The sequence below is a fragment of the Mirounga leonina genome, unplaced genomic scaffold (genome assembly GCF_011800145.1).
Source record: "Mirounga leonina isolate KUSES-001 unplaced genomic scaffold, KU_Mleo_1.0 Mir_165, whole genome shotgun sequence".
Lineage (NCBI taxonomy): Eukaryota > Metazoa > Chordata > Mammalia > Carnivora > Phocidae > Mirounga > Mirounga leonina.
Genome location: NW_023270415.1, coordinates 56537672 through 56560276, shown reverse-complemented (window position 1 = coordinate 56560276; position 22605 = coordinate 56537672). Strand labels below are relative to the sequence as shown.

Sequence of the window (22605 nt, the reverse complement as noted above, 5' to 3'; positions counted from 1 at the left end):
CGTTCAATTTATTTAAATTAATTTTGCCATGAGGGGTGGAAATTAGATGGAAAATAAGAGAAACCTTAAATAAAGTCTTCAATGTTGATTGCCTTTATTTGAAATAGTTTCTGTTCTAACCACTAAAGCCATTAAACTTTTTTTTTTTTAGATTTTTATTTATTTATTGAGAGAGATAGTGATAGAGAGAGAGCATCAGAGGGGGAGAGTCAGAGGGAAAGGCAGACTCCCCGCTGAGCAGGGAGCCTGATGCGGAACTCAATCCCAGGACTCCAGGATCATGACCTGAGCCGAAGGCAGTCGTTTAAACAACTGAGCCACCCAGGCGCCCCCTAAAGCCATTAAACTTTAATGGAGCACCTGTTAAGCCTGAAGGTTTGAGTGAAAAACAAAAAAATAAACAAAAAACAAGCTATAAATGGTCCTTGCTGTGAGGGCAACATGCTTTAAGGGATATGGCAGCCATACAGGTGGTAGCAATAGAGTGTTTAGGAAACAGGCCAGGGGGCTATCAAATCATGTAATGTTTAGTTGTTTATGAGGCAGGCAAAGCTTGATGGAAGCATTGCTCCCTGAGTCTTGGTTCCACATGACAAGTGAGACTTTGGTAGAATAGAGATAGACAAGCAGTGGTCCAAGTGACAGATGAATATACAAAGACACACAAGTAAAAAACAAAACAAAAAAACAGAAGTATAGACTTCAAGGAATTCACTATGGAATTACAAGGGCAAGACCCTGATGGATCTTGAATAATGTGCTAGAATTTTGATGTTCAGAAGTCATGTATTGTTATTTTGTGTAACCCCATAGGGCCCGAAACAGTGCCCACCACATAGTAACTAATTATAAATATTGGTTAATTTGAATAAAATTGAATTGAACTTGATTGTCTCTCCCCAGATTTTCTTGGGTTACTTCCTTCTTTGGGATTTATTCCTGAGAAATGGAAATCTGTTTCCTGTGCAGGATCTTAACTGTTTAAATGAACCTAAAACAAAAATTCTGTTTATTATTCCAAACATGATATAAGTAGGAATTAACATTTAATTTTCTACCTCATTGGAATCCTTACAATAAAATGGAAGGATTTTCACAAGGGGCTTTACAGAAAGACATTTTTGGAGGTAAAAACCAACACCAATGTGAAAGTTTTTCTTTCTCTTAATCTATGACTTTAGAGCATCTTGAAGTTGTTTGGATTTTCTGAAGTCTATCACCTGTAATCCTGATATTTAAATGTCATTCATTCAATTTCCTCCTTTATTCAAGACTACGTTTTAGCCACTTAGGATTATGTAGGATACATATTCAGACATTTAGACATGTGAATGTGGGGGATAGAATTTTAGCCTTTTGGGAAGTTATACATGGAAAAATAACTTGGGCAGATACAGGAATTTGTGAACAAGCTACATGTCAGGACTTCTTTGACTCCAATATATAAATACATTGTGAACTCTTGGAGGGCAACACTTAATTTTTTTTTAATCTGGATCCCAATTTAATAAATTTCTAAAAATTAAAATAAAACAATCCAGATAACTTAGCTATTTAATAATCCCTCATCTCTCAGACTTTCAATATTTTGTTTTTAAAATTAGAATTTCCTATAGGTTAATAATTGTATCTCTTCCTATTCTATGTACTATGGAAAATACAGAAAAGACTAATTTTTATCTCATAATGACACTTCAGATACTAGCTAAAAAGTAATAAATAATCCCTCAGAATTAGTTTATGCAGTGTTACTATATTAATTAATTGACCAAGCTCTTAAGCCAAAACTCTGACTTTACTTTTTTTTTTCTTTGAGTTAATTCACAAGCTTGCTAAAATAATCATTCTTTTGGAGTCTGTTAGAATTAATATGCATTGTTTTTAGTCTATCTTAAATAATTTAATATTTTTTCACTTTTCCTAAAAGGGGCTGCAGCAATGTTGTTATTCTTCCCTTTACCCTTTTAGTTTTCTGTATCATGCTTAAAATATGAACAGCAATTCTAAATGTGTTGCTCTTTAAAGAGTTTGACATAGATGAAGTATATTTGATGGTTAAAATTGTGGGGTCCATCCAGGTGAAACTGTGACACTTTATGCATTTTAGACTTTCTGAGCATCAGTTCCCCCATATGTATAATGGGGGTAAAAATTGTACATACTTTCTAAAGTTGTTGTGGTAAGTGACATAATGCACAAAAGGTGCTTAACAGTGTCTTCACATGTAGTCATAATCAATAAATATGTCTCTTATTCCTGATAGTTGTTGGGCTTCTTGAGGATATGTGTTGAATAGTATGAAAGTAGGTTAATTTGTGTATTTATAGTAAATTATGTTGAATCATATCAGATGTTCAAAAGTAATATGGAATATTTGTTCAGTTTAGAATATTGGGGCCAACACATTAAATCAGACATGGCACTTGCTTTTCAATAACCAGAGCCTAGGAAGGGAGACAAAAAAAAAAATAAGGAAATAGCCATGAAATTGCTAACTGCAATAATAGAACATTATGGAGACACCAAGAAGGAAATCAACAATTCTGCTCAGGTTGATGGAGGAGAGGTTCAGGAAGTATTTCACAAAGAATGAGATACTTCATCTGGGCATTGAAATGCACTAACATTTCAAATGCAGCCGATGAAAGAAGGACATTTGAAACAGAAGCATGAAGGAATGTGCAGAGTTCAAAAAGCTGTAAGTAGTTCATCCAATATGTTCGGAGCATTTCATTTCAGTGGCGGAGCGCAGCAGGAAACAAAGTTGGGGAGGTAGGCAAGGACTGAACTTGGAGGGCCTTGTGTCAAACTGTGAAGTTGCTAAATGGTTTTTGTGAGGAAGTAACATGCTCAGTAACCCAAAAAGATACTTAACTAAGCATTCCAGAAATATTAAATAGCTGAGCACACACTAAATAAACCCTTCCTTAAAACTTAATTTCTCATAGTTATATATGTCCCATCATTTCAATATGCCATGGCTATATATTCACGAATGTTCTTCATCTTTGACTCAAATTTTCCATTCCATTTCCAACTGTCAAGTTAACTTTTTTGTTTATTTCATATATTTGTCATTTTGTGGAAAGCAATGGTAAGGTTTCTCTTTTTAGACTGAGAATGACCTGCTACCATTTACTTATTTTTGAAAATCTTCAAATCATATCCAAGAAGCAAATATCCCAGACCAAAGTAGAAGAAACACAAGTAAAAGCCAAAAAATAAAAAAATAAAACAGCTTTTATATGTTTTAGCTTTACTATATTCTATATTTAGTGTTGTATTTTCACTATATTTAACTATGCTATATTCTATAGTCAATTTCCAAATATCTCAATATTAGTTATGGTGGCTTTTATTTTTGAATTATTTCTTTTCAAATTATTAACTTGAATAAAGAGCAATTATGTGTTGTCATAATCCACTAGTTTGCTTATTCTTTCCATCCCTATACCACATGGAGACTTTATAACTCAAAATATTTCATTGCCCTTGCATCCAGGAAATGATGAATATATAAATCCTTCATCTAGTCATCTATATTCCAGCAACTATATTTGGTGTTTTCAAGCCTAGCTCATTCACACAAAGAACTGAAAGATAATTGGTAACCTAAAATTGTGTTGAATTTTCATGGTTTAACCATATTTCTGAAATCAGGAGTAGCCTTGCCCAGAATAAATACTCTTGAAACAGTACAGTTTCTTATCTAGCCCTACATACCTGAGTGAGTTAAAGTTTGAGGAGAGAAGAGAGTGAGTAAAAAAATATGGAAGGAAAAGGACAGGCAAAGACCTAGATGAGAGAGGCAAGAGGAGGGGACATAAGAAGATGACGAAAGGTAGGGAAAGAATACAAAGAAATCGAAGTAGATAAATGTCTTACCTTTTTATTATCTATGTACTTATAATACAGGAGATAAATGTCTTATTTTTTAATTATGTATGTATTTATTATACAGAAAAGTAATGCATCTTCCATGTAATTAAAAAAAAGGAAATTAGTACCATAATTTTTGGGTCATTCTTCCATTTTTTGAACTGTAAGCTTAATACAAATTATCTCTTCTAATACATAACTCAAGGTATTTTTCTCCTTTATAGTTATTAAACATGAAAGCAGAGTACTGGGTGTTTAAAATGCAGTTTTCACCTTAGTTCTAAAAGACTAGCATTGTTTAATGATATCTTTCTTTGATAGTGCTCTGCCCCGCCAATGAATTACGGCTAGATTCCACAGGAGTCATATTGAGCCCTGGGTATCCTGACAGTTACCCAAATCTTCAAATGTGTGCCTGGAGCATCTCAGTAGAAAAAGGATATAATATCAGCATGTTTGTAGAGTTCTTCCAGACAGAAAAGGAATTTGATGTTCTTCAGGTGTATGATGGTAACCATGGTTTATATCTACCACATATTCATAAATTCAGTTCAACTACTCTAGTTATATTTGCAGACCTTCAGTGTAAACAACTGCTTGTATGATTTTATTTTATCTTATAGTTATTTTTAGAAGTATCAACATCCAGTTTATCTACACACCATGTGAAAACTGTAGTTAGCTTCTTATTCTACAAACTGTAGATTCTTCAGCTATGGAGGTAAATGTTTAAAACAGAGATAAGTTTTAAGCTACTGTTGATTGGTTAAATTGGTTTTGGAGCAATGTCACCACATATCATACTATTATAAATATATTCTATTACCATATACCATAATATTCTAAATATATAAAATATTAAAGATAAATTGGAACAGAATTGTTCAGTTATGTCTAAATTATATTATTTTCTTTCCAAAGGACCAAATATTCAAAGTCCAGTGCTTATTTCCCTCAGTGGAGATTATTCATCTGCTTTTAATATAACAAGCAATGGTCATGAAGTATTTCTCCAATGGTCGGCAGATCATGGCAATAACAAAAAAGGGTTCCGGATAAGATATATAGGTATGTGATACTTACAACTTCAGTACACATCTCACCTACATCCTCAGTATGGTTGTGGCTAGAGAGCAAAGACACAGACCCTATTCAATTAGACATGAATTTAAATCACAGTTCCTCCACTGAGGCTTCTTGAGCAGTTTATGTAACCTCTCTGTGTCTCAGTGTCCCCACTGTCATGATAATCCTACCTCTTGGGACTTTTGAAAAGATTAAAAGCATTTAGGATATTGATGACTTATATATGTTAGTTATAAGTTAAACTCTGATATTTTTAATGCCTTTTTCCAATAGATTTGTTTCCCTTGCATTCTCACAAAATAGTAACACTGTTGCTCAAATGTGTGTATCTGACCTATTTAATAAGTCCTTGATATGAGAAGGTTAAACAAAAGACAAATGTACAACGGTAAAAATCTTTGTTTTTGTTTTTATCATCTATTTATGATACTTGTTAAATAAGTCTAATATTGAAAGGGAAATGACCAACACATAATTAAAAACCTTTAGTTTTGAAAAAAAGAGTTGTTTTGTCATTACTGCTTTTCACTAAGTAGTGTTTAAAAAGATATGGGCTGAAAATCCTTTTTAATATTGAGATGAAATAACTTTTCTATATGCCTTCCTGTTTATAAGGTCTAATGATGCTGAGCCAATAATTTTCGTTTCTTGTTGAAAAAGTGTATATAAGTGTTCTTCATTGTACAAAGATTATGTTCCTTTTTTTCCCATCCTAAATCATGGCAGAGCCATGGGTATGTGCTCAATAACAGAATATTTCAGAACTAATCAGGCAACTCTTTTCTGTACAGTGTTCGGACCATGTCTCCCCAACCCAAGAATCATTGCTAATCAGTTCAACTGAAAATTACTTTCATAAATATTTCATAAACAATTCTGACAAAACAATTATAGACATAGGCTTCAATAAATTTTGAATTTTAGTTCTTAAAATATACTTTCATATTTACTTATTTATATAAATTTCCATATATAGTGTACAAATAAAATAATTTTTGTCTATTTGATTTTAAACCTATAAGATGATAGTTTGATTTTAATTTATTAACAATTTGTCTTTCACACTTCAAAATTGACTTGTCACTGACATCACAATACTAATATGTATATAAATTTTGTCCTACAATAGATTTGCTTTAAATTTTTCAAAAATGTTATTAGGCATACAAAGAAGAAATGCTTTAAAAATTCAAATATATGCCCCAGTCATCATTAATTTTTTTCATATTTGAATCATTTTTCTAGCATGTGAACAATGTAAATGTCTTTTTATTAAATTTGTGCCCAAAGATGGAATTTAAAGGTCAGCACATTAAATTGTAGTTTTAATGATCATAATAACTTAAAGAGAAATTATTCAAATCAATTATAAACATTAAATTGACTGTATTATAGACTAAATCTTTATGTTGATATTCATGATAAATTTTTGTATAAATATATTGAAAACAGCACTTTAACCCCAAGAATAACTTGACATATTGTATATTTTTCCTTTAGAAATAACAGGTTATGACATATATATTCCAAGTCCAATCTATTTCTTTCTAGTTACCACTAAAGTCTTATTTTCTCAGATGAATACACTGAAGTTACAAAGGGTAAATGGATCCTGCCAGGCTGAATAGTCTTAAAAGTACATATATATGGAAAAGCCATTTGACATTATCTTTTGACATTTCAGACTTCAGAAGATGAAGAAAGTTTTATTTTATTGACATTTTTATCACCATATGTAAGCATTCTTGACACCATGGAAACTCTTTAATAAACTGGGAGAGAGGATTATGGAATGTGGGGGGTCTATTTAGACATCAACCAAAATGAAATGCATGACCTAACATGATATAGGTGTCTGGAAATAACTTCAAAGTTACATGTAAACAACATGCTCTAAAATATTACTACCAAGACTGGCATTTAAGTCCTTCAAATTAAAAGAAGTACAGCTTCCAAAATTCACTGAAATATTTGTAGAGCTTTTGAACCACCAGGGTGTTAAGAAAAATATGTATATTTCAATTCAGAAGACCTCTTCTGTGATGATAAAATGTTCTGAGTTAGTTTTGTCTCCCAAAAGTTATGTCAATGGATTGTCAAGAGAATAGAAAATTATATGATGTTCATAGGAAGTAAAATTCACACAGGTGGCAGTTACAATGCTGGATTGTAAAGAATTTCTGATTCATTAATTATACAGTGATTCTTTTGTCTTTTGAAAAGCTTTCTACTGTAGTACACCAGAATCTCCACCTCATGGATACATTATCAGTCAGACAGGTGGACAACTTAATAGTGTGGTCCGCTGGGCCTGTGACCGAGGATTCCGACTTGTTGGGAAAGGCAGTGCTGTGTGCAGAAAGTCTTCCTATGGTTATCATGAATGGGATGCGCCGGTCCCTGCTTGTCAAGGTGAAGTATATTATCCCCAAATAGAAAAACACATTAATAAAAGATTAACCCTGTTTAACTTTTGCATTTGTATCATTGAAACTTCCAAAAATATAAATATTCAGAAGCATATTATAGATGCCCCTCTTGAAAATGAGACTTAAAAATGCAGAATGATAAATTTGAGAAGAGTGAGACACGTTTTATAATTCATTTGTTGTGTGATTAATGCCTTTACTCTAACCACTCATACACCTGTACATACTTCAAAAAAATATTATTATTATGAATTTCTTTTTTAGAGAGAGAGAGAGCATGCACGAGCAAGTAGGGTGGGGAGGGGCAAGGGGAGAGGGAAAGAGAGAATCTTAAGCAGGCTCCATGCCCAGCACAGAGCCCCACATTGGGCTCGATTTCACAACCCTGAGATCATGACCTGAGCCACAATCAAGAGTCCAATGCTTAACTAAATGAGCCACCTAGATGCCCCCACCTGAACACACTTTACTCATCCATCTACCATTCTCATTACTTTGTTGTCAGAAAATGCTTGACCCAGAGCTGGAGATTGCTTTAGTGTGGAGTCTGCAGAGAGAAAAGAGAGGATAAGAGTGGGCAGGGCGCTGAAGATTTTCACTCTGAGCATGCAAAAATGTGCTCTCAGAGCAACAAATTTGAAAGAAGAAAATGTAACCAGCCACCACGTCATTTTTTCTTCACTGTTTAACTTAATAGAGATACGTCTTTCTTTTTCATTTGTATTTTGGTAACAATTGAGGCACTGTCAGAGTGTTGTATCCTGTTACAGCAAACAGAATGATAAGCTTCTTATTCAACAAATGGCACATTTTAGATCTTTGGACTAGATCTTGTTTTTAAAAAGTAGTCTCTTAGCTAGGTATAGTTATAAAGACAAGTGCAATATCAGTTATACCAAAAAATGTAATGTCATTGGACTTAGAAAATTTTTAATATTTAGCATATCACACTATTTTGTCCATATGAAATTTAATTTTATATTTGATTTATTCTACCCAGCATATAGAGGTGTATTAAACAACTATGAACCCTCACATTAAAAAAATGTAGAATACTCTCAGTTAATGAATAATGGGTCTTACCTATAATCTACTTATCAGAAGGAAGTTACATAAAACAAATAAGGGCGCCTGGGTGGCTCAGATGGTTAAGCGTCTGCCTTCGGCTCAGGTCATGATCTCAGGGTACTGGGATCGAGTTCCACATCGGGCTCCCTGCTCCTTGGGAGCCTGCTTCTCCCTTTGCCTTTCTCTCTCACTCTGTCTCTCATGAATAAAAAAAAAAAAAACCTTAAAAAAATATATAAAATCAATTAAAATTTAAAATTGAACAACAGCAAGTTAAAATAAGCATAGATATTACCAAACACCCGGAATGGGTTCTTTTACCTGTTAAACTGTAATTTTAATTCATGAAAAGATAACTCTCACCGGCATGTATAAATAAATGAGAAATGAAAGAACTATTGTTTCCTTGTTCTGTTGATACAGGAAATATTAATCGCTTACTAGAATTCTGTGAAAAGTCATAACCTTAGTGGCTTACCAACATTGAAAAAGCTGACTTCATGTTGAATAGATATATTTTAATAAACTATGAAAACATCTGCTTTTCTTTGACTAATGAATAGTAGTCACAAATTCTTAGTATTTCCCAGAACTGGTTTGGAAAAGAATCTTTGATCTTATAATTTCAGAATCGTGGGAATTTAAAAAATATATAAACAATAACGTCTAAACCATATATACTTTAAATATATATTAAAATGACCTGACTTTGAACTAGTACATTTCAGTTGTGTAATGATTGCTTAGATATATGAGGACATATATAATAATCTTTAAGAAATCTTTAGTAAAAATAATTGCTTATTGGTTGAAATAAAAAAATCCTAAACTTTCTGAAATTTTGAAATTGCTTTGTATAGTCAGCATTATAATTTCATTGAATTTTTTGATATATAATACATTTACATATGGGTTCATTTTTTTCATTGTTCTTGATTTAAAATGTTCTACAATTAGAATAGTTAAATCAAAATGCAGTTAAAAAGATATTTGGCATAGTAAAATGATAACAAGGAGACATTTCCAAAATTGATCTTTTATTATTACTGAAACAATTTTAAAAGATTAATTAGTTAATAAAAACCTTTGTTGTATGTGATCTATCTGTATTTGAACATAGCTAATTAAAATGAACTGGTTAAATGTCATTGGGAAGAGCTATTCACATAATGCTAATTTTTGTTTTGTTCCAAGTTTGTTTTATATTCTTCAGTCATTTTTTTTGCTTTATTTCTTCAGTCTCCTTATACATCCTCATGTATATTTATTTGAGCAACAGTTACACAATGTGAAAACAGAAAAAGATAGAAAATCCAATCTGATCTTTCTAGTTGGGTTAGGCAGGTGTTTTATCTGTTCGTCTGCACATCAAATAAGCCTTCACTGATTTCCTCTTCTTCAGGAATTGAACCAGTCTCATCTCACTATGCATTTGGGTTTTGTATAGTATTATGTAGAAACAGTCTCTTTGCATTCCCTGCCTCACTTTTAACCTGTGCTCTTCTGAGGGTTCTGTAGAGAAGCCTCTGTGACAACCACTCTGTGATGATGGTTTTTTTGAAATTGATTTTTTTTTTTATTTTATAGATGAGAAGTTAAGTCATAATCTACCCACAGGCATAGTTGTCGTCCTATCATTTGAGCATGTTGCCATTTTCTTAGGTCTAAAATATAGCCATTTTAGGGGCACATGGGTGGCTCAGTTGGTTAAGCGACTGCCTTCGGCTCAGGTCATGATCCTGGAGTCCCGGGATCGAGTCCCGCATCGGGCTCCCTGCTGGCAGGGAGTCTGCTTCTCCCTCTGATTTGAGATGGAGAGAATGAGAGACAGAGAGCATGAGAGGGAGGAGGGTCAGAGGGAGAAGCAGACTCCCTGCCGAGCAGGGAGCCTGATGCGGGACTCGATCCCGGGACTCCAGGATCATGACCTGAGCCGAAGGCAGTCGCTTAACCAACTGAGCCACCCAGGCGCCCTAAATAAAAATCTTTTAAAAAATAAAATAAAATATAGCCATTTTATACTAACCACATATGTGGACCTATTCTTTTTTTTTCCTTATTTATTTATTTATTTTTAAGATTTTATTTATTTATTTGACAGAGACACAGAGAGAGAGGGAACAGAAGCAGGGGGAGTGGGAGAGGGAGAAGCAGACTTCCCGCCAAGCAGGGAGCCTGATGTGGGGCTCGATCCCAGGACCCTGGGATCATGACCTGAGCGGAAGGAAGATGCTTAACGACTGGGCCACCCAGGCGCCCCTTCTTTTCTTTTTATTATGTTACGTTAATCACCATACATTACATCTTTGGTTTTTGATGCAGTGCTCCATGATTCATTGTTTGCGTATAACACCCAGTGCTCCATTCAATACGTGAATACCCTCTTTAATACCCATCACCAGGCTAGCCCATCCCCCCACCCTCAGTTTATTTCTCTAGAACCCTCAGTTTGTTTCTCAGAGTCCATAGTCTCTCATGGTTCATCTCCCCCTCCGATCTCTCCCCCTTCATTTTTCCCTTCCTGCTACCTTCTTCTTCTTCTTCTTCTTCTTTTTTTTTTTTTTTTTTAACATATAATGTATTATTTGTTTCAGAGGTACAGGTCTGCAATTCAACAGTCTCACACAATTCACAACACTGACCATAGCACATACCCCCCCCCAGTGTCTATCACCCAGCCACCCCATCCCTCCCACCCCCCACCACTCCTTTTTAAACTTTATTTCCTTTCTACTTTGATCTAAGTTCAACCTACACTACTCCAATAATGTATAGTTGATTTTTTTTTTTAATCAGTAAATACACAGTCTTTGGTGGGGTTCTGTAGGGAGATGACTTATTACAAATTGAAATTCCCAAAAGTCCTAAGTAGAAATATCAACATTGCTTGAGCAGACATCAGGGAACCATTTACGTCTGCAACATGATAGAAGGGATAATAACATAATTATATGAGATTGCCTATATAATTTATTAAGTCAATGTTACTGCTTTTCTGTCCATAATTTTCAAGTTATCAGATTATGAAAGATCAAACCGTGCACCAGTAGGGAGTCTGCCATTCAATTTTGTGAATGTCATATAGATTTCACTAAGATATTTCACTTCATAGTGAAATTCACATGGATTAATTAAAATTAAACACCTAAGTGGTAGGTTTTCTGAAAGAGGTTGAAAAATGATTTTAGGTTGAAATGAAAGCTAGCTAACTAGAACACAAGTCTGTCAATATTAAAACCAAACTCAAACCTTTCTATTCTTGATTTCTTTTAATATGAGAAAAATGTACTTATAAGTCTAGTATATTTTATAGGAAACCTAGAAGACTAGATATTTCAGAATTCAGAAATTTTCTGATTTTATAGAGGTAATACAGTACACATACCAGATGTTACATAACTCCAGATGGTTGTGGAGCTGTACCCATAATCATATACACTAGTTTTTGTGCAGACATATGTACAAATATTTACACACATCTGAATATGATAGAAAAGATACAAATAATCTCATTTTAATCAGGGTTTTGCTGCCAAATATATTCACTGAACTTATGTTTTTTTCTTTGATTTTGGAGATACAAATGTGTACTGGTAAAGATGGCAAACAATCAATCTTAGAGTATATCTGTATAGTCATTTGAATTTATGAGATGTGAAGATACCTGATATACAATAAAGTAAATAAAAATTTCTACTATAAATATCACATTATGGGAAAACTAATTTCAACTAAATCAGATTCATTGTAGATGAAAACCAAGACATCTAAGACATATCAGTGAAATGCAGGATGATTCAACCTAGGTTTTAAGACAATATGTCCAGGCCCTATATTTATTAAACATGTTGATCACATGATATTCTATAGATGGTGCCCAAGCACATAGAGTTTGGACCTAAAACAAAGCAATATCCAGCTTCCAGTTAAAATAAATCTAAGCATCTATGCATTGTATTCCTGGCCAAAGCCCTGATGAGTATTAGTTACCAACACCTTTATAATCTTTAATAATTATCTGTCAAATTAATTGACCAAACTTGTTATGTGATGGCCCAGTTATGGATTAGCCCTAGATATACCCTATATTTATCCAATTTTCATTATCATATAATTTATATGAATGCTGATAACCATGCATACACTGACAAGAAACCAAGTAAGAAACCCAGAAATAAAGCATTAATAATGTATGGATTCACAATCAAAAAAAAAAAAAAAAACCGCATTCAATAGGAGTTTGAAATAAATTATTCAAAAAGTTATGGTTCAGGAAAGCCTTTCTAGGAGATATTCTGAAATTGTTTCAGAGGAATTAATAAAATCCCAAATAGTTTACATGCTTTACAATTTAAGAGACTTATCTACTAAATTAAGTATTTTTCTGTTTCTATGATTTTGTACATGTATTCATTCTAGCAATTTCCTGCGGGATTCCTAAAGCTCCAACAAATGGAGGAATACTCACAACAGACTACTTGGTAGGAACCCGAGTTACCTATTTTTGTAATGATGGATATAGATTGTCGTCTAAGGAACTTACCACTGCCATATGTCAATCAGATGGAACTTGGAGCAATCATAACAAGACCCCTCGCTGTGTTGGTATGTGTGTTAAGGAAATGGTATCATTTGTGTTTCTATTGGAATCTTGTATGCTTTAAAAGTTTATGTATTGTTCAAATTTTACAACTAATCCCTGAAGTGAAATGTGATGTCTAAGAGGGAAATAAAAGTTAATTAAGCTGTCTTGTACCATGAACAACTAGAAGACAGTATAAGGACATAAACTCCAGAATATTTATGTCAAAAAATTAAAGTGAATTTTATTTTACATAACACAGTTTCACTTATTTTGTAAACATTCATCCATCAGTCAACATGTATTTTCTGTATATGTCCTTAAACAAATTTAAAGATTTATAATTAATAAAATTATATTCGAATACATTCAGCTCTGATTTTTATAAGGACAAAAGATGTTGCTAAGATGATCCATAACCTCAACTTCCGTCAATATTCTTCAAGTCACTTCCACTTAGAATATTTCCATTGCTTTCATTACTACTTTAATAGGTAAATGAATATTATGTAATGGTGACGGCAAATAATTCTGTTAAAATATTTGGTAGCAAAAGAATTGGAAAATGTTGGCTTAAATAAGGTTTTTTTGTCTCTATATTACATTTATTTCAACTTAGTTATTTCATTTAAAATGAAAGTTGTTAAATTATGTGTAGTCTTAACATAGGTATTGAATCATGCTTCTGTTTATCTTATGTTGAGTAAGTTTTGAATTAGCCAAAGTTTATAACACAACTCTTGCACAAAAACACCATTCTCATAAAACAGATTTCCTCAAAATACAGTCCTTCCAAAATTTCTGAATTAATGAGACTATGTTGTTTCCATATATTGCCTATTGTGACCAATGCTGCAATGAACATGAGCATGCAGATATCTCTTTGAGATCCTGATTTCATTGCCTTTGGATGTATACCCAGATTGGGATTACTGAATCATATGGTGGTCCTCTTTTTCATTTATGAGGATCTTCCATATTGGCTCTACATATATATTCCATAATGGCTGTGCTGGTTTACATTTCCACCAACTTGTACCAGGGTTCCCTTTTTCCTACATCCTGTCATTTGTATCTCATAAAAGTTGGGAAGAAAGATTTCAAAAAGAATACTTTTAAATCAGCTTCAAAGAAAAGAGAAAATTTTAACAAATTAATATAATTGGAATGATTCATCACTAAAATACATTTCATGTCTTTCTGTATTAAGGAATAAATTTGGATATGATAATATCCAAGAAAGAAAAGAAAGAAGAGGGTAGAGGTAAGGCAGTAATAAAGATACTGGGTAAATAGAATAATATGTACACAGACATTAAAGTGTGAAATAGTATAACATATTCAAGGAACTGCCAGCAATACCATAGAGCTGGGGGACTGGAAAAGATTAACATGAAAAATAAATTTTTAAAAAAGCTGAAGGACTTTGGCACAATAGTGAATGAATTAAGGTAGTGATGATGTAGGGGATGGAATAGATACAAGATACAGTTAAGTAGAACAGACATGACTGATTAACATTTATGTTCTTGGTTATGGTATAGTTGTTACATGTCCAAGCATCAATTCCTTTACCTTGGAACATGGAAGATGGCGAATTGTGAATGGCTCCCATTATGAATACAAAACTAAGGTAGTTTTCAGCTGTGATCCTGGTTATCATGGGCTAGGTCCTGCTTCTATTGAATGTCTTCCTAATGGTACCTGGAGTTGGAGAAATGAAAGACCATATTGCCAAAGTAAGTATCCACTCAGCTAAACTTATTTCATAAGCTATTCTTTTTTTAATTTAAATTCAATTAATTAACATATAATGTATGATTTGTTTCAGGGGTACAGGTCTGTGATTCATCAGTCTTATATAAATACCCAGTGCTCATTACAACACATACTCTCCTCACTTGATTGAATTGTTTGGTCACTTCCTTTTCCAAACACACTAGAGCAATAATGAGATAATATTATTAAAAAGACAATTTATTCTCATTAAATTTTAAAATTTTGTAACTTTTTTTTTTTTTTTTAGTAAATGCTCATAAAAAAGGACCGGCTTTAGATACAGAAATCCTGTGTTTGGATTCTAAGTCTATCATTTACTACAATAACTTGATAATGCCTATTGTATACTTAAAACTTGCCAGGCAGGCACTGCTTTTAGCCCTTTACGTGTATTAATTCATTTATTGTTTAGTCCATATCTTATGAAGTAGTTGATATTATTATACTTATTTTGTCAAAAAAAGAAACTGAGCCCCAGGTTTAATAATTTCTACACAAATCACAGAACCTATAAATGGTGGAGAAATGAGATTCAATCCAAGCTGTCAGACTATACCCTCTGGCTTTTATTTATTTTTTTTATTTATTTATTTGACAGAGAGAGACATAGCGAGAGTAGGAACACAAGCAGGGGGAGTGGGAGAGGGAGAAGCAGGCTTCCCGCAGAGCAGGGAGCCCAATGTGGGACTCGATCCCAGGACCCTGGGATCATGACCTGAGCCGAAGGCAGACGCTTAACGACTGAGCCACCCACGAGCCCAACCCTCTGGCTTTTAATCACTATATTATATGATGTTCATTTTCTCTGATCCTAAATTTCTTAAGCCAGAAAATTACAATAATACCTACCTTGTAGTTATTATAAAGATTTAATGGTATGTTATCTTGAAAATATCAGCTCGAACCTGATTCACAGCATGACCTCAATATTTATTGAATCAAATTGAACATATTGTTATTCTATTTCCATGCATTCTTATTATATAAATTGCCAGTATCTGACATAGATAAGTTAACTGAACATAGGACATTCAGGTGAAATATTATGAAGTCCCTACATTTATTGAGTATTTACTTTGTGCCAGGAAATATGCTAGGCTGAAAATTCATTCTTTTCATTTTGTGCCCAACACAACTCTGACATTTATGACATAAACACTCATAATTTATAAATAAACTAATAAAGGAATCAGAAGTCTAAATAGGATTATGATTATGATTATTAAGAATTTCAACACAGCAAACAATTGTCTTTGTTTAATAAGTATGCGAGTATCTACTATTATTTTATTGATGAATATTCTATTTTGCAATCTATTTTTTTAATATCCATATAAGGGGGATTCCCTCTTTTGTAAGATAATCATACTGATGAATTAAAACCTCAAAAATAGATGTCAAAACTATAATTGTGATATTCTAAAAATATGGCATCTATATTTTTTAATTTTTGCCCTGTTCTTTCGCATTTTCTCCTAGGAGTTTTCTTTGCTTCTAGCCTCATTGTTCTTCCAGTATTATTTCATTATAGAGGTACATGGGATAGAGAAATTTCAAAGAGCTATGAAAAAATTATCTACAATAAAATCTTTAATTTAATCAGGCATTCAACAAATGTTTGTCTTGTTCTTTTGTGATGATGTAGAAGGGTTTAAGGGATCATCTATGATGTTGAAGGGTTTAAGAGATACATAAAATGAGGTCCCTGCCTACAGGTAAGAGTGGGGGAAAGACAAAGAATTTAAGATAGCATTTCATTGAGAAAAATGGAAAGAATAGTGATTTTGCTGATTCTCTATTCATCTTTTAAATTAAAATAATATAAATATTAATATTATTAATATTAATAAATAGTATAGCTACTGCAAAGTGTTGTTGAGGGATTGGTTTAAAACAATCACTGTATTTAAAATTTTACATGCAACAATTTAAAGTTTGCAAATTTTCTCTTTGTCTGCCTAATGGACACCTAAAGCCTAGATCTGAAAGTCAGCACTGTAGGCTGGTGGCTAAGTATTGGATTCTGGAGTTTGACCACTGGGTTTTAATTTTGATTTAGCTATTTATAGGCTGTGTGACCTTATTAAAGTTACTTAACTACTATGTGCTCTATCCTAGTCCATACAATTCAGATAGTGACTCCACCTACCTCGTAAAGTTGTTTTGAGAATTATTTAACTTAAAGCACTAGTAATAGTGTCTGGTACAAAATAAGCACTCAATAAACATTATCCACTATTGTTTTTTATTCAAGAAAGACATTTTATTTGCACTCTTTAAATATGAAGGAGTTATAAGAGCTGGGTTCTAAATGACCTAGTGAGTCAATCTCTTTTTTAGTTTTTTAAAACCTACAAACAAAATGTGAAATATCATTCTATCCAATGGTTTTTCTGAAAGTCAAATGATATTTTACATGTATATTTCTTTATAAACTGTGGAGATCTCAACAAAAATTACTTGTAATTACAAGCATACCTCAGAGATATTGTGGGTTCAGTTCCAGACCACCCTAATAAAGCTAATACTGCAATAAAGGAAGTCAAAAAAATTTTTTGGCTTCCCAGTGCTTATATAAAAGTGATATTTACACTATACTGTAGTCTATAATGGCATTGTGTTTAAAAAATAATGTACCTATCCTAATTAAAAAATACTTTATTGCTAAAAACGCTAACCATCATCTGAGCTTTCAGTGAGTGGTAATCACAGATCACCATAATGAATATAATAATAATGAAAAAATTTGAAATATTGTGAGAATTATCAAAATGTGACACAGAGACACAAAGTGAGCAAATATTGTTGGAAAAATTGCCCTCATAGTCTTACTCAATGCAGGGCAGTCACAAACCTTCCATTTGTAAAGGCGCAACATCTGCCAAGCCCAATAAAGTGAGGTATTCCTGTACTCTTTTAGCATTGTTTCAGATTAAAGAGGAAATTTTGGCTCAGGTAAGTCAAAAGGATGGAAATCCTTCACCTTGTGATTTTTTTTCTTTTATGACAACCTGCTGAGTGATCAGATTGGCTAAGCAAAGATGCAAAAGTAGCTTCGTTACATGTTGCTGTCCCTCAGAACGTTTTAAGAGAACTCAAAGAGGATAGATTTTAAATTGTGTCATCTATTTTCTCTGCATTTTCACACTCATTCGAAATGTCTTACAAATGTCGATTTCAGTTGTGAATATGTCAGATCATAGAGAATTCAAAGTGTTAAAAACATGGTTTTGTTATAAGTGCACATTGACTATGTCTCTAAGCATTTTTATTTTTTTATTGTTTTCAAGTTATTTCCTGTGGAGAACTACCTACACCTCCAAATGGAAATAAGATTGGAACTCAAACTTCATATGGCTCCACGGCCATCTTTACCTGTGATTCCGGATTCATGCTTGTGGGCTCTGCTGTACGGGAATGCCTTTCTTCAGGTCTTTGGAGTGGATCTGAAACCAGATGCCTAGGTACAGATTTTTGAATCATTTTAACCAACACACCCCCACCCCCCACCTCTGAAAAGGAGGCAGCTCTTTTTCCATAACAAGAGATGATCATTTATATTGACTCAGTAAGGATGCTAACCAGAAAATGTTTAACTTTAAAAATGTCTCATGGTAGAAAAGCTATTAAACAGATAACCCTTAAAGTTAATCAACTAGTATTTCAAATGAGAATCTTATGCCATTAAGGAGAGACACATTTTCCTCCAGGCATGTGAAAATAAAAAGGTGAAAACTAATTGCTGAAAATTATGTCTGCATACTCAGCTGGATTAATCACTGTAGAAGTTAATTCATTCTAAACCATAGTCAATTCTCCTTTCACCTATTTGCTTAAGGTAATGATCGAAGGAGAAAAATGATTTCCGCATTTAAACTCTTTCTCCCTTTTAACTTCATAAGATTTTAACATGTGTAATATTACTTTCTATTAAACTTATTTAAAATATATTTTTTCAAACCTGATTTTAGGCAAATGGGATTTTTCCCTCTTAGGGTTTTTTAATTCATTATAAAAAAAACTGTTCAGTTAAAGAAACTGAACTAGCTAGTTCTTTTTGCCCTTCCTCCTTTATTATTAAAAGAATATAATGATTTATGCTTTATCTTTTTTTCAAAGACTTCAATAATTTTTTTAATATTAAGATAATGGTATGATTTATGATTTATTTTTCTCCAAAATGATTTCAAGATATGACAGCAAGTACTGAATTAAGCATAATGAAAATTTTTCTAATAATTATTCACTTGTCTGTTGGGAACAAGAGATAATCTTTTTGTTTACTAATTTAAGTATCATTGTTTATTATCAACCAGGGTATTGCTAGATGGGACAGTGTTTTGTCTATAAATATTTACTCTATTTAAGAATATGAGGCAAGGCAGAAAAGTCTATACTTTAACAATTTAGATACATATTGTTTTGCTTATAACTTGAGCATATTCATGTTAGTGCAATCATTATTTAAAAAAAGGTATAGCCACAGGTTTTGATTAAAATCCTTTTTTCCCTTCTCAAGTATATTTGTTAATAAGTACACTTGGAAGCCTAGCAACAATGGTTTATTTATAAGAGCATGTATATTTGAATATGCTATAAGGCTATTATATAAAAAATGGTACAAAATTAAGTCTTTATATATTTATATAGGATTAAATAATCAAAATATTTTTCATAGTTCCAAACTGATTTTGGTTATGCAGATATCAATTACAGATTATTTAGTTTACATATAAACTTGAAAATGTATATGTAATCTAAATTTGAAATGCTATATTTTGTGGCTCTCTGCCCTGATGAACTGTTATTGTGTATTGTGTATTATTTATTGAATACTGTATATAGAGGGTGGTTTTATTCACCTGTTTAAAATCCTGATTCTGTTTTCTGAAGAGATAAGGTATAACAGAAAGATTTATAAGAAAACATTGCCTCTCAGTCTATGAAGACAGCATCACCATCCATTGCAGAAGGTGTAGTGTTGACATCTAATATAAACTCCGAAGGATGTGGGTAGAAAGAAAATGCAATTGCCAAACAAGCAAATCCTAGAATCTTATGCTTGAACTTGACTTTAAGAATTAATGTAGTCCAGTCATTCTCATGTTTGAAAAAAACAAAAAACAAAAAACTTGTTCTTATAGCCACAGACACTTTTGGCTAATAATGGCCACTAGTATGTGCTTATGATCATTTCTCTAAATACAGTGCATTTATTCCTAGTCTGCCAGCATCTTATTATGAATTTTTCAGTTTTTCAGTTGAAACACTTGACTGTGACACTTGCCATGTGGGTGTCTCTGTGCCCACCACCTAGATTCTACAATTAACATTTTGTCATTTTTGCTTATCACATATCTATCTATCCTTCAAGCCTCTATCAATCCATCAGTTCATTTTTTTGGATGTATTTAAAAATAACGTGCAGAATTCATTGTACTTTTTTGCTTAACATTTCAGCATGCATATCATTACCAAGAGTTTAATATTTGCTTACTTTTCTTGATTCCTTTTTACCATGGCAAAATGTGTATACAATGGAATGTATATATCATAAACACAAAATGAGATGCGTTTTGTCAAATGTGTATAACTGTCTAACTTAAACCACTTTGTAGTTATACAATATTACTATTACCTTGGAAAGGTTCCTCATGGCCCTGTACAGCCAATCTGCAACTCCCTGTAACCCTGAGACAATAATTGTTTGTTTTGTTTTGTTTTTTTACCATATGTTAGTTTTCCCTTTCTAGAAATCCTTACAATTGGAATTCTAAATTATATACCGTGTAAGACTTCTTTCATTCTCTTTCCATGTTGTTGTGTGTGTATCACTATTTTTTTAATTGCTGAATAGAATTCCATTATATGAATATGCCACATGTTGGCCAATCCCCTATTGATAGACACCTGACCCTTGTCCAGTTTTGGGGCTATTATGAAGAAAGGTGCAATGAATATTCATGTAAAAATCTTTTGTGAGCATATGTATTCATTTCTCTTAAAGATTTAGGAGTAAAATTCCTAGAAGAGTTCTTGTCTCACATTTTCTCCAGCATGTGGTATAGCCAGTCTTTTAATTTTATCCATTCCATTGGGTGCATAAAGGTATTTTATAACATTTTAATACGCATTGTCTTGATGATTACTGATAGAGTACAGTTTCTTGAGCTTTTTGGCCACTTGTAAATTTTCCTTTGTGAATTGGTGAAGTATTTTTTATATTGAATTGGCTTTTATTATGAACTGTAGGAGTCTTTGTATATTCTGGTGGTAAGGACTTCATTATTATGTGCTTTATAGATATTTTCTTGCAGCCTGTGACTTGCTTACTTATTTCTTCCTTTAATAGGCAGAAATTTTAAATTTTTTTAAAGTCTATCTTTTCTGGTTATTGCTTTTTGTGTCTTGTTTACAAAACTTTTACTCAGCTAGGAGTCACAAAGATTTTCTTTCATATTTTCTTCTAGAAGTTTTATAGTTTTTGGAGTTACTTTTATATCTAGGATTTATCTTTAGTTTGCTCTTGTATGTATAATGAATGATGTAAAATTGAGGTTTAGTTTTTCTCTAGAAGGGCACTATTTGTTGAGTAGGTTTTATAATAAGCCTTGAAATTTTGTATGTATATCTTTCAAATTTTTCTTAATTTTCAAGATAACTTTGGATACTGTGTATATTTCCAATTTCATATAAGTTTTAGACTTAGTTTATCAATTTTTATTTTTAAAAATATCTAGTAGGATTATGATTAGGTCACATTGAATCCATACATCATTTGAGGAGAATTTGCATCTGACAATGTTGAATCTTTGACATTAATAAGCATACTCTATTTAGTATATTTATTCATTTATTTAGGTCTTCAATTTTTTGCAATAGCAATATTTTGTATTTTTAGCATAGAGATCATTTATGTCTATTGCTAAAATTATTCCTGAGAATATTTAATGTGTTTCTAATGTTATAAGTGAAATTGTTCATTTTTAATTACATTTTCCTTTAATTTACATTTTCACATTAATTGTTTGTTCCTAATATATAAAATACAATTATTTGAAATATTTATCTAGTATCCTGAAAACTTGCTAAATCATTAGTTTTAGGATTTTCCTAAAATTGGATTTTCCACATATGTATCATCTGAGCTTAGAATAGTTTTACTTTTCTGTTTTCCAAATTTATGCTTTCTTTCTTCCTTTGTATTAATGTTTGTATTGCACAGGGCCAATAAAACAATGCTAAATAGAACTGGTGAGGGTGGTCATCCTTGTCTTATTCCCTACGTGAGGAAGGAAGAATTCAGTATTTCTTTGGTAAATATGTTAACTGGAGCTTCTTCTTAGATGTCTTTTGGCATCTGGAGACTCAATTCTCACAATAAACAATGCTCTGGACACCAACTGGGTTTCCTATGATTCCACTCAATTCTATCACTGTCTTCCTGGAGACAGCATCAGATTCCTTAGGTTAAAGTTTCTGTCTTTTTTTTTTTTCTTAAAGATTTTATTTATTTGAGGGTTAGGCATCTGCCTTTGGCTTGGGTCCTAGTCTCAGGGTCCTGGGATTGAGCCCCAAGTAGGGCTCTCTGCTCAGCAGGGAGTCTCTCCCTCTCCCTCTGTGCCCTCTTCCTCTGTGCTCCCTCTCTCTCTCTCTCGCTCTCTCAAGTAAATAAATGATCTTAAAAATGTATATTGTATTTATTTGAGAGAGAGAGAGCACAAGCTGGAGGAGGGGCAGAGGGAGAGGAAGAAGAAACTCCCCACTCAGTGGGGAGCCCGG

At 32.7% G+C, this 22605-nt stretch overlaps 1 protein-coding gene across 3 annotated transcripts in view; it reads left to right on the top strand.

Moving 5' to 3' along the window:
• The window catches only part of CSMD3 (CUB and Sushi multiple domains 3), a 1201062-nt gene that overhangs the window by 1115143 nt on the left and 63314 nt on the right, over positions 1–22605 (top strand). For 2 of the 3 annotated variants that reach the window (XM_035011782.1, XM_035011780.1), the window contains 6 exons: positions 4201–4389; positions 4801–4947; positions 7189–7377; positions 12882–13067; positions 14589–14783; positions 18114–18287. In XM_035011782.1, the coding sequence (XP_034867673.1) occupies positions 4201–4389; positions 4801–4947; positions 7189–7377; positions 12882–13067; positions 14589–14783; positions 18114–18287 (1080 nt within the window). The remainder of the gene's footprint in view (positions 1–4200; positions 4390–4800; positions 4948–7188; positions 7378–12881; positions 13068–14588; positions 14784–18113; positions 18288–22605) is intronic. The other variant, XM_035011781.1, reaches the window with a different exon arrangement.